Source organism: Myiozetetes cayanensis, unplaced genomic scaffold, assembly GCF_022539395.1.
Source record: "Myiozetetes cayanensis isolate MyiCay16 unplaced genomic scaffold, myiCay2020 scf4, whole genome shotgun sequence".
NCBI lineage: Eukaryota > Metazoa > Chordata > Aves > Passeriformes > Tyrannidae > Myiozetetes > Myiozetetes cayanensis.
This window is the reverse complement of record NW_026087631.1, coordinates 20,472,437-20,486,302: the sequence shown is the minus strand read 5'-3', so window position 1 is coordinate 20,486,302 and position 13,866 is coordinate 20,472,437. Positions and strand designations below refer to the sequence as shown.

Sequence of the window (13,866 nt, the reverse complement as noted above, 5' to 3'; positions counted from 1 at the left end):
GCACTATTTTCCCAATGTGGAAAGTATTGCTATTTCTAGATAGATACTAAATTTAGGAGGTATGAAAGACCAGCACTAGATAATTTTCCTGTATATAATTTTACTAATTATAAATAAAAATATTTATGAAAATTTATGAAAAGATCATAAAGACCAAAATAAATCAACCAATACACATTCATAAATGCTTTAATCTTATACAGAGTGTTTTGTGTATGATACACAATAAGAAAAATGTATAAAAATATGATATTTACATTTGAAGGAAATATCTCAAATCTTTGACTTTGGTCATGAAAAATTTCTGATAATATCTATTGGATGGGCAAAATACATCCTGCCTTCTGCAGGACACAATTAGTAGGAGTGATTTGATATATCAAGCATAACTGAACAGTGAAGATAAACAGCTCAGCTCCTGCCATAAACTCATGTTTTATCAAAACTTCAGACGGCAAAGAAATCCATTTGAAAAAACCCTCATGCTGCTCTTTTTTATGAGAGAAAAATACCTATCACTGCTAAGAGCTAGTGGACTCACCTTTTTTTGTTTTCTGTTCCAGACTAGACATTTTGAGGCTTGGGGATTCAACATTTACTGGAGATTTTCATTGTGGGTCACTATTTTCATAAAGAGAAATCTCTCGCTATGTGGCTCAATGTAACTGGTTGAAAAGAAGAAGAGCAACATACCCAAAGCTTTAAACATTTGCATTCCTCCATACTTTCCTTCAAACAGAACAGTATTGTTGAGTGGATTGAAGGCACGGCACATTCTCACCAAAACCACTTCCAAGCAGCCTATCAGACAGAAAAAAGAGCAAAGGAAGCATATATTACTGCCTAATATTAGAGTGTAGGAAATGGCAGGAATATATTTAGGAAGACATGAGTTATCAGCAGGGATAGACACTCTTTGAAGACATCTTGATTATATGTCTCTGAATGACAGAAAAAATATTTATGTCTGCTTTGCATGTAGAAAGGGGTCATTTCTGGTCCAGTCTAACCTTTTCTTTCAGTTGACTTTTTCCCCCTTTGCAGCAAAAGAATTCCCCAGGACTAAATATGAGTTTCGATCTGGGCAAATAATTTCACTTTGAAATATTTTTAACAATTAAACCTTTTTTTAATACCAAAAAGCATCTTCATTCAATGTGTATAAAAATCCCAGCTTAATTTGGCTAGAGAGGGAGATCATCACAAAGCATTTTTAAGGCACTGTCAAGATCATCCCTAAAATAGTTTTAACTTTTTTTTTCTTTATCTTTGCATATCATTTCCTAAGTGCAAAAATATGCAGTTGCGAAAACGAAAGGAAAAATTTTAAGCATGTCTTAACTAAATCCTAATGTCATGTAAAATGAACTCTGAATCTGAGGATTCTCTTGCAAACATGCTTTTGAGAGAGAAGTCCTGACTCTCCTACTCAGTGTTAACAGCAGAACAGAAAATAAAACCTGATGTTGAAGCTTAATAGTGTTTTCTGACAGTACAGTCAAATGTATCTTTTCCTGAAGGTGCAATAGTGTTGTCAGCTTTGCCAATCAAAGGAAGGAGGTTTTTTAGGGGTGCACTGGTACCTACAGAGTTTTCAAAATTAATACGAGATTTAAAAGTTTGTGCTACAACCCCCTTTTTCCAGAAGGTTACTTGTGTGTTCCCAGGGTCTCTGTATCACTTCCCTTTGCACCTGTGCCCACCTGAGTCTAGCCCCACACGGAGCTGCAGTCTTTTGTGTACAGAGTACTGAACATGGGCTTTCAGCCTTAAGGAAGAGATCTCTCTTGAAACAGGAAGACTTAAGCTTTAATGAGCTGCCTCACACAGTATCCTACCTTTTACATTTGAAAGGAGCAAGAAACTGATATGACAGGGTAAATGTAGTTAATTACCAGCTGCGGTTCTTGTGGTTCACTTGGTCATGCCATTTCGTTTTCCAGAGTTTGGCAGTGTTACTGCACAGTCATGATAAATCTTGTCATGATTTTTCCGAAGGTCAGAAATTATCAAGTTCCTCGACAAGTAAGGAAAGCCTTTTCCCCCTTGCCCTTATGCACACCTAGCATGCACAGAGAGCATGGCTGGAGCACACTGCTGTAATCTGCTCTCATTTATTCTGAAACCAACTGGCACCAGCAGGGATTTTCCCTCCTGTGCACAGGCTGTAGGGTATTTCTGTAGTCTCATTAAAAAGATTAGAGATGACCAGAGAGGCAGGCCTGAGTGATTTCATGGGGTGGCAGATGACTGATTGGACCAGCTCAATTTGCAGGGTCCTTCCACCACGTCAGGTTGGAGACTGCAGTTTTTGCAATGGTTGTGTGTATGTATGCACTTAATAACTGCAACCGACTGTAGAGGGAAGGGGATTGCAAAGCAGTAACATGAATAATGTGGAAAAATACAGAAGGGTTAATGAAAGAGAGTTAGGCACATGTCAGAGCCCCTTTAAATTTAAATTAGGGCTCCTTCAAAATTAAAATGATATGCAGAACAAGACAGCTGAGCACATTTCTAGGGTGCTGGGTGCTAAACCAGTCCCAAGCCTCTGGTGTTTACCCACCTGACTTAAGGAGGAGAATTTGGTCATTCTGGCAGAGCTCCATGAAGCCTGTTATGCGCTTTGCAAACTCCACCACATACTGGATAGCATGGGTGATCTGAATGGCACACTGCTGCCACAGAGCTTCTCTGGTCTTCCGGGAAAACACACATGAAAAGCAAAGCGGTGAGCAAGCAGGTACATCAATGCATTAAGTTCTTCAGGTGGCCTTGCAGGCAGGAAAACTCCCCAGACTCCTTTCCCATTCTCAGGCAGAGCTAGCAGTATCTCTGCTTCTCAATGTACCCAGCATTTTTCATTAGAAGGTTGTTTTACAAGTTGATTGCACCATCATCTGAACTCTGGCATTTCCTCTTCAAAGGATCAGAATGCATTTCCCCATGCTAAAATGTCATTCTAACTTTGGCTTTTGTGCAGGATAGCAGCACAAAAAATGTAACCATCCCAGAGTACGCTTAGGTAAGAAGTGGCACAATGATATTAAGTTATTCAAAAGAATATTTTTGCTCGGTGAAGTAATATATAATTAAAATAGCATTGCCATCTGAAAATGGATTACATAAAAATTTGATTCCTTGATAATAATTTTTCCCTTGCACACACAAGCATGTAAACATAAATGGATGTTCTTTTGTTCCTGCTAACTCTCCATAGATCCTCAGATTTCAAAGAACAAGCTGGAATCTCTGTCTCTGACATGACATGGCACCACATAACATGCCAACTGAACTCTGACCAAAGACTGCTAATGAAAATAGTGCAAGAGGCACAGAGATTTCTGTTGACTGGACTACATCTGAAGAGGTACCAGTGGAAAACAGGCTGAACTTGACCTGAGAATCGCAGAGGAAGAACAAAATTGTAGTGCAATGAGATGATTTTTCCACCCAATCTTGAATAGGTGCAATTTAAGGATTACTTTCAGTTTGTCATTATCTATTGTATATAAGTGACAGATTTTTTGTTATTTACATAAAAAGCAGATATGGTTTTTATATTATAAGGAAACAAAGTTATATTGTCTTATTTTCTTAAAATCCTTAAAACAACGAATCCAGTCATGATCACATTAAAGTCAACTGGATCTCTGCATAAGTTTTAGATCTGTTATAACAAAAATGGAAAACTGGATTCCATGACCGTACATAAGCTTCAACACAAATATGCCAATATGCTGGAAAACTGCTGCTTCTTTCTCTGAAGTGACACTCCTTTGCTTTCAGTAACCAGTTCCTCAGAGATATTTAGAAGCCTATTTTGACTTATATGAAACTCATTAGTGTATTCTTGCTAAATAAATTACACTGTAAACAATTTCAAGTAGAAGAAAAAGCATATTACGGGACTGTACCTTGCTCTGATAAACCTTAATTTCTTCATATGTGTGGGTCTGCCACGCTAGTTGATGTAATTCCTCCATTGTATATTGACATGTCTCCAAATGAGATTTAATGATATTCTGTGCAATTCGATCTGTGAAGAGGAGAATAAAAAAAGTGAACGGTGATTTTGCAACAGCACAATGTTGAAAACATTGAAATTGTTGGAAAATGCACACAAACAAAATTAATCTTTTCTTTCCAATGCTGCCTTTCTCCTATTTTTTTTTTTTTTTTTTTTTTTAATTTATGAAGATGATTTTTGCAAAGTGTTTCAGTACGCCAAGCCAAATGATCTTGATAAACAGTGGATCTGTACACAGTGGATCAGTGGATCATCACAGTAGTAAATCATTCCTGTTAAACTATACAGAATCTTCATTCAGAAGGTGATTTTTTTTTAAGGTGTTTAAATAAATGTCAATTGGACATTTTTTTGCCATTTGGTTACCCAGGCACTTTTGTCTGCCTTATGCCTGTGCAGTATCTGTTAGACTCTTTTAGGTTGGAGGAGATGAAGAACATAGCTGTTGATTATCACCCCAGCAGGGTACCTTCACAGGCTTGAGGCCACAGCCTCTTCAACCAGGTAATCTCTCTCCTCCCACTTTGTGTAGATATTTGCTTGCTTTATTCATTGTCCATTTCTTTCTAGTTCTGCTAAAGGAATTAATCTGTTGAAGTCAGTGGTCAGCAACTTTCAGAGCTGCCAGGTCTCACAGAAATTGACTGACTGCTCAAACTTGACATAGACATTAGCATTACCTTGGGATGACTCATAAAGAAACAGGAAACAAGTATCTTTTTTCCCATGGTAATTTTCAGCTGGATCAATTTCTGATTTAGTTTGATAAGTGAGAACATGGAGACTGGTTTTAGTAATGGGTGAAAATTAAAACTAATATCTTGGGTTTTAGAAGGAGAGATATGGGACATAGATCTCATATACAGCACTAAGTTACCTTAAAGTTGTCCTGAAACAGCAGCCTTAGAAACTACTTCACAACACGAATTGCAAGATGCAAGCAGAGAGGGAAGCATTCAGTGCTGCCCTGGAAACACACTGAAACAAGGAGTAAACTTCTTAGGGAAGTATTTTAAAGTATACCTTTGCCCTTTAAGCCATTTGAGTGGCTTAAAAAGTTTTCACAAAACCTGCAGTATGAATTCATTAACACTGGAAGTTGAAATGTCTTGATAAAACATGTTATAGAAAATTGATTATTTCCTACTTTGTGACTTTGGGCCTACATGTCTAATGAAGCTCAGTGCTTCAGCCTGAAGACATTGCTTGAGCCAAAAAACTTTCAAACAAAGGAACAAAGGCAAAGGCACAGAAGTGAACTGAAGCCCCTGTAGCAGAATTGGCATTGCACAGAAAACATTTGTCAAAAAAAGGAAAGAACACTGGCAATGCATTAACCAAACCTGAGCATGGGAAGTAGAAAGAACTAAGTATGCCATCATTTACTTGTTCACATCCTCAACAGTTTGCACAGAGTGTATGGATCTGGAGCTTGGAGTTCCAAAAAAAGACTGTCTCTTTGGACAAATATTGACTGAATTTAAAAACGTCAGCTAGAAGAAAAGCTGAAGAAAGAATGTAAACATGTATAGGCTCTCTGTAAACACTGCTATAGGAGTGTTATTCAAAGGACAGATGCCTGTGCTACTGTCACAGTTAATAAGCTGAGACTCAGTGGAAAGGTGGTGAAGAAAACATAAATGAGTTGTAGGTTTGTATAGAAAAATAAAACCCGCTCAATAGAATCTGTACAGGTATCCCGTTAAAGGTCAACACTATCTTTAGGTTTCCTGATGGAAGAATTGACTCAGGTATAAAGATAACCAAGAGTGTATATTAGTTAGTACAGTGATCTACCCACTGTTCTTTTATGGAAGGTTGAATGCAACTCTTAACACATGATAATAAGCTGTTGCCTTTCATAATAAAAATCTTAAGAGATAAATGGGCATCTTGGAATAAATGGATTATGATTTTAAACAATTTTTAAAAAGGATGAACAGAGGTTTATTTGCATTTCTTTAAACAAGAAATGCAAGCAAAACCTACCTTTTTTAGAAAGATCAAAATTCAGAACTTTGCCCCCAGATTGTTCTATTTACATTTTAAGTACATTGTCTTTCTGGAAACATCCTTAGCTATTGTAAACCCAATTGCAGAAGTTCAACTCAAGCTATATTTTTTGTCAATTATGTTTCCAGAAGGATTTGACTGGAGAGAACTCAGATATGATTAGAGGAACATTTAGGCCTTGTATCTAAAGAAACAGCATAGGAGCAACATTTCAACTTGCATTACAATTCTGCAGTCCCAAAGGTGAAGGATTTTTGCTCTCTGCAGCCACTGTCTGGTCTTTTTCTCTCTTGTGCTTCTTAGCCCAGCTCTCCCAGCCTCACAATTTGTTACACAAGCTACAATTTGTGAGGCTATTCACACTCTTGGCATAGAGAAAATGCTTACAATAAATGTAAGCATTTCATATGTAATAATGTAATAATTTCACATTACTGCATAGACAGATTCTGAATCAGATAAGGTGACCTATGCCAACAATCTGAAAACAAGACCTTTTGATTTCACTGACTTCAAAACATACTTTATTAAAGGTTTCCATTACTGCAAAGCTCCTCAGCTTCATTCCTATTTCCTACCATTCACGTATTTACCTTAGGAACAAAGAACTCAGAAACTCTTCAGGGTTTTGTAGGATGGCATTCTGTGTTTACCCTCATACATCTTTTCCTTACGTTCTTGCGCTTATGTTGATCTGACATTAAAACCTGCTTAGATCTGCAAAGGCCTGGAGCAATCACAGCAAGCAGCAGCTCTGAATGTTGACATCAGAAGAGGAATCAGGTGCAAGACAGACTCGAAACTCTTGTGCCACAGGCTAAGCAATATTGAGTGTGTGATGGAAAGGGTACACTGGGTCTAAGAGAACGAGGGAACTGCTCATTCAGCCTAAGCAGCAGAGGAGCCTGCTTGCTTACACTCCATGCTAAAGTCCCCCGAAGGAGCTTCACGCAAATACATCATGCACTAGGTGGCACAGCTGGTATGATGCAAAAAGTAAAATAAGTATAAGCTTGTCTTGGCTTCTCAGATGGTCCAGCAACAGAAGATCCCATGCAGGCAGAACCAAGAAAGTCACTCTCAAAGGGTTTCACAGACCATAGACATCTTTTTTTCTCACATTTTCAGATTTTAGCATCTTTTTGCCAATGAAGTTGGAATCAGTACATGTCTTGGCAAATCCCATGCAGAAAGACATTCCTAAACCACTGGGAATAATGTACTGACGTGTAATGTAAACCTGTCTGGTCACAGGTACTGTGCTGTACCCAAAATATGATAAATTTCTGTGAGACCTGGTAGCTCTGAAAGTTGCTGACCAGTGACTTCAACAGATTAATTCCTTTAGCAGAACTAGAAAGAAATGGACAATGAATAAAGCAAGCAAACATCTACACACAGTGGAAGGAAAGAGATTGCCTGGATGAAGAGGCTGTGGCCTCAAGCCTGTGAAGGTACCCTGCTGGGGAGATAATCAACAGCTATGTGTCTCCTCTTTTCCAGGCTAGAGTCTATTACAGTGACTTCACCTATCAGTCTTGACTCTTAGTTTATTTTGCTTTCAAAAATCTTAGGCCATAGATTTCAAAGGTTCTCTTTCACTGAAAAACTGCATGTACACAACTAGCAATCCTGTTTGGATGGGCTGCAAGGACTACACAAGGCAATTCCATTTGTGTGACTCCAATGTGAACTTCATGTCTCCTTGAAATGCTTCAGCTTCCATTTACATAAGCTAAAGCAGGTTTGCAAGGTTTGCTGTTTGAAAAGGAAAACAAAAGAGATGATTCTGACCACAGAGGTGTGAGAATCAAAGTCAGCAACATTTTATTTTCTAGGCACCAACTGCTGCAACTATTGAGTGAAAATTAGTAATTCTAATGGAAAGAATGCCTAAGCCTCCGTACACCACCAGAAGTATAACAACTCTAGCCTGTAAATTGCAGAATTTGTAAAGCTCATCTGACACAAAATGCAGACATAAATGCTGATTAGGTGCTTTACTCCTCCCCTTTTGCCTCTATACCGGGTTTATTACATTAGGGTTAAACCTCCTACCGTCCATCATGATAACTTGATATTAAATGATAACAGGGAATCTGAAATTCACACCACATCCTGGTAGATTGACTCTTTCTGGAAAACATAGTCCACAGAAAATAATGCTCCCCGTGCCCAAACTCTGGCATGCACTAGGGTATGGAAGCATTTGCATTAGGTAGATTGGCTCTAAATTTGAAGATTTCTTAATATTGGTACCTTGAAAGTTTTTTTAGAAAGCAGACACTTTTTGTGCAAACGCTGTGCTTCATTAAAAATAAAATCCAGAAAAAAAGTATTTGCCTCCAGAAACAACTTACTCAATCAAGAAAACAGTCAGTAGTTATAACTAATATGAGGTCTTGAAAAATCAGAAGCACGCAAACAAAATGCACCATGGAATAACCACAGAATCACAAGATCACCTAGGTTGGAATAGACCTCTGAGATCACTAAGTCCAATCTTTGACCTTTAACCACCTCATTAACTGTGCCATGGCAATAAGTGACATATTCAGTCTCTTCTTAACAACCTTCAGGGACAGTGACTTCACCACCTCCCTGGTGGAGCCCATTCCAATGTCCAGTCACTCTTTCTGTAAAGAACTTCTTCCTAATGTCTAACCTAAACTTCCTCTTGTGTAGCTTTAGACTGTACCTCTTGTTCTATTGCTTGTTGCTTGGGAGAAGAGACTGATCCCCACCAGGCTACAACCTCCTTTCGGGAAGTTGCAAAGAGCGATAGGGCCTCCTCTGAGCCTTCTCCTCTCCAGGCTAAACAACCCCAGTTCACTCAGCCTCTCCTCACAGGACTTGTGCTCTAGACCCTTCATCAGCTTCACTGCCCTTCTTTGGAGCTGCTCCAGCACCTCTATTCTTCCTGAACTGAGGGGCCCAGAACTGGACACAATACTTGAGGTGTGGCCTCACCAGTGCTGAGTACAGGGGAAGGATCACTTCCCTGCTCCTGCTGGCCACACTGTTCCTGATCCAGGCCAGGATGCCATTGGCCTTCCTGGCTACCTGGGCTCATGTTCGGCCTTCCATCCCCAGCCTGTAGCGCTGCATGTGGTTGTTGTGGCCAAAGTGCAGGACCCAGCACTTGGCCTTGTTGAACCTCATTCCTGTCCTGTATATATCTGTCTGACTTTCTACAATGGCCCACTATTCTAGCTGTAGAGACTCATCTCTTCTTAGGGGTGGCAAGGAAACCCAGATGGTGTTGGTTGGCATGGCTGGAGAGCAGAATTCTGAGAGGTCAGGCTGGCCCCCACTCCCTGCAGCTGGGGGAGTGCTGCCCTTCCTGTCACAGCAGCTGGGGTACTGCTAGCGAGGACCTGAAAGGTACCAGATGAATAGGGAGATAATTTAAATGGGATTTTGCAATGCAGCATTAAAAAAAAAAAAAAAAAAAGGTCTAATGCATAGTAGTAGATGTCCAGAAGCAGCTGAAAATTGAAAATTGTATACCAGGAAGTTGAGAAGGACCACAAAGAGAACAGTGCCATTTCAGCAAAAGAAATGGCCTTCCATTCCCGATGTCTGGGTGGGTAATAGGCACCATGAATGTGTAGTCTGGTCAGTTTGATTGGTCAGGAGCCACCGCCTTTTGGGGTGAACATGGGACTGGTTGCAGTTTCTGCCTTTCGCTGAGGTTGCCCTTTGCCTCTTAAGTAGTTTCCTCTCTAAAACTTGTTAGAACCCAAGTGTCTGACATTACTGCTTCCTTTCATAGGAGGGGACCAGCAGCTAAGGAAGCACTGGACAGCCCTGACAGAAGGATTGGGCAGACAGAAAGACTGCAAAAGTGCTATATACCTCTCACACGAATTTAGGATTACATCTCACCACTTCTGGAATAATAAATGACCCTTTCTGTTTCCAGTTTTGGCTACTCTGCTGTTTATTTGGTTTTGGTTTGATTTTTCTTCCTCCCACCCTCCCATTGTACTTTTTTATTTTAGATTTCAGCAGTTACCTCACAAAAGACATTCTCAAAAAAATTACAATTGCTCAAACATTTATTGCGTCAGCAGTGTAGGAATTGCTGAAATCCAAAATACATAGAGAAAACCAAACACTGCAACCTAGATAGCAACAACCAAAATCAGCATAGTGCAGACCCACGGGGATCTATTGTCAACTGATAAGTCAGTCCTGCCTTTTTCATGCATTTCCTTGCAATATTTAGAAATGTAGAATACTGAGAAAAACCTCCAACTTGAGGTCAAGTCCAATGCTGGTGGGGATGGATGCAATCCACGGACTGCACACAACATTCACCAACTGTAAAATTTGCCTGTTAAGCAGAAATTATCAACAGCACTTGGCAGTATTTGCTTCCGACAGGCTCCTTAGTTCTTTCATTTGTCTCTCTTTTCTCAGGAGAAGCTCCAGTTTCTTCTCAGCGTTCCCTTCTTTTGCACAGGGAAATGAAGAACTTTGAAGTGTGCTTCCTAAAACACTGATAATCTTCTTCAATTAAAATGAATAATGAATCTTTAATTTGCCACTTACCCTTAGGATCCAGTTGGGTAGCTAAGAGCTCATCTCAGCTTATATCCTAAGTTGAGCTCTCACAGGGATCCACTTTGAATTAATGCTGCAATAACACCACAGCTTTGGCTGACTGCTGTAAGCATGCATATCAATTTGTACAACTATCAAAACTCTAGCCAAGTATTCTAAATAAAATCTCTGTTTTAAGACCCAAAAAACTGCCAACATAGCATTGGATCGATGTTATTCTGCACCCTGACTCAAGGGCATTAAGACTGCAAAATTAAAAATTTTGAAAACTGGTTTAATTGCACAGATTACATCAAAAAATTCGTTGACAGTTGTAGAGGCAGCAGCACAGGTAATAAAGTAAAAGTATGTCTTGTGTTTGCTATCAAACATGAATAATAGGTCCCAAATTTTTAAATTAACTGGCTGAAAAGTCTGAACTTTTTTTTCCACAGAAGAATAGGAACATTTTTTCTTAAAAGTGGTTGTAAAAGCTCATTACATTTTTTGTCTCTCCTTGGCATTCTCAGCTCTTATCATGCACAGAGTATTTCCCTTTCAAAATTATTATAAACATATTAGCAAGTTTCATAACCCCTATTTGTTTAATAAATTTGTAGTACTATAAAATATGCAGCCTAAGAAGATGGTATGAAACACAAAACCACTCATATGAGACTAGGAGTGCTAAAACTAGTTTGTGAATAATCCTTCCCTATGTTCAAGTTATTCGACGGTTACTGTCATGAAGAGTAAATGTTATGTCTGTGAATTGTCTATGTCCTCTCTCTCCTTCAAAGTAAATCAGTGTTTCATTTGCCTTTCTAAAAATTCTTTCTAAAAATAATTTATTCACTAATAAATTACTAGAAATGCCAGTACAATTGAAAGTCTTTATCTTAATGAACCTAGAGAATGGACACAGAACTCTTTTAAATCCTAGAGGATTTTTTATAAATGCTAAAAGGTCTCTACTTAATAATACTTCTCCCAGGTCTTAGCCAATTTAGTAAAAAACATATATTTTGTACTAATTAGAAATCACTTAATTGGCACTACTAACCAAGGCAATAACTTGAGCTTATGGAACATGGACTCTAAAGGCACCATATAATTATAAAATATTTATTGAGATGATCTGTTTCCTAGCTTCTTCTAGCACAGCTCACACAAAGGGATCTTTATATTGAAATTGAGACTGTTCTGAAACAAGAAAGTGGTTTCATTTTTTACAATTAAGTAAACATTACTTGGAGTGGAAATTGTTTTCTATTAAACCTAGAAATATGTGTGGAATAACTGGAATATTAATGGGTTTAAACCAGGACTGGAAGGGTTTGCCCTGTCATAGTCTTCAAAAGACCAGAAGAGGTTAATGTATCTTTTAGTGCTTGTTTCACTGTTACAGGCTTAAAAGTCACTTTTTGTAAAGATTTAACCAGTCTATCTATAGTAATGTTTTAAAAAGTAATAATAAAATATTCAACAATTATTCTATCTTCCTGTAGTTTGGCAAATAAGTTTTATTGAAATGGTGTTAGCGTATAGTGCCAGAAAGTGAAACAATTTGATTACCATAAGCAATGCAAGACCAAAAGAAAAAATATTCATCCAGTCAAAAAGGAACACAAGACAGGGCTCCATGCCTTAATATCTTGCTTTAACTATTCCCATTTACATGTGACTTTGATCTGTGCAATATTAATGCACTGTAAAATCTGTATTCTGATAATCAATTTTAGCATTTGTCTGAGCCCTACATCTTGTAGCACTGAATTTTTCCACTACACACATCTATGTTCCTCTTCCATGCATTTCACTTCAACTTTTTCTCGTATCTTTTCACTTTTGTATAAAATAATTGTTGCTGTTCTATGAAATAAAATATGAAATTGAGTGGACTGAAGAAAGACATCATTACCTATGGAGCTGGGAACAGCATCACAAAACGCAAACCAAGCAGAATTACACTATTCTCAGGAACAAAGTGGAAAGCAGTGAAAAGCATGAAGTGAGTGATGAAGTCTACCAGACAGAAGGTGAACAGTGAACTACAGCCTTGGGAAGTCAAACTTAGGATGTTGCATGGGTACTGGGAAAAGAAAAAAAAATGTGTAAACTCAAACTTTGGTTGGCTTCCTTGTGCCTGTGGATTAAGGAATGATCAATTAATGTTGTTTAGAATGACAAAGAAATGCACTATAGACGCCAGATTAAGTTCTCAGAAAGTACAAGTATGCACACTGTTAGTGCTGACTGCCCTGAAACACCATACACTAACATTAAGGACAGGGAGCATTGACACTAAACCAATAAAGAGCTTACTCACATGAAGAAGAAAGCAACATATAATCACTAATTCAAACCAAGTAATTTTGGCAGATAGCATGCCACTTCCATATACTACAGTGATTCCTAAAGCATCACTGCCTTGACCTCTTGATTTTCATCTGCAGTTTGCCTCCTTGCAGGTTGTGAGTGAGACAACCCTGGACAACACCACACTTCCTTCCTATCTTCCAGGCCTTCTGTGCTCTGACATTTGCTCCAGCCTTCTTTTTTTGAGGGTTTCTTGCAGAAAACCTGTTACCATTTCTTCTGCTATTGAAATTTCTGCTCCAAAGCATACAACAGAGAATCAGCCAAAAGGCTATTCTTACAACCGGCAGAAAAAGCATGACTTAGTGCTCTTTCTTTATACCATTAGATTTATGTTGGTTTTTTAGTGTGATTTCTAATCTGACAATATTCACAGCACAGTATTATTTCTAAGAATATTGCCATGGTATAGGGTAACATATGAGATATATGATGTGTAATTTTACGTATCTTGACTGCTACAAATGGTTGATTTTTAATTTTTTTTTTTTATTTTCAATGGAATGAACATATTTTGTCAAGCTTGGTCATGCAAGAAAACATTCTTTTCTTTGCAGAAAAGGAGTAATTTTGTACAATTACTTTAATGGATTAGAAATGTGCTCACTTGAAAGAACTATACTGTGATGCTTTAAAATTGTTTTTAGTACCATTTTATGCACATTTTTAATTAATTTGTAAAACAAGTAGAAGTTCTAAGTTTTGTCACATGAACTGAAATGAGTACAGAACTGAAATACTAATTTATTCTGATTGTCATTTTTAAATAGGTAATGCTGGTAAGATACAGTGCCCGCAAGGTATGTGCGCAGAAACGCACACGCTGCACATCTTAAATGCTCACTAGGTGGCAACATTGCTCCTCTCAAGTACAGCTGTCAGGGTGTCGACAACAG

General features: G+C 38.3%; 1 protein-coding gene across 3 annotated transcripts in view; it reads right to left on the bottom strand.

The window, feature by feature from the left end:
* RORB (RAR related orphan receptor B) overlaps positions 1-13,866 on the bottom strand; it is a 140,214-nt gene that overhangs the window by 14,692 nt on the left and 111,656 nt on the right. For all 3 annotated transcript variants that reach the window (XM_050329313.1, XM_050329315.1, XM_050329316.1), the window contains exons 5-7: positions 3,918-4,039; positions 2,567-2,699; positions 694-801 (exon numbers count right to left, since the gene is read on the bottom strand). In XM_050329313.1, the coding sequence (XP_050185270.1) occupies positions 694-801; positions 2,567-2,699; positions 3,918-4,039 (363 nt within the window). The remainder of the gene's footprint in view (positions 1-693; positions 802-2,566; positions 2,700-3,917; positions 4,040-13,866) is intronic.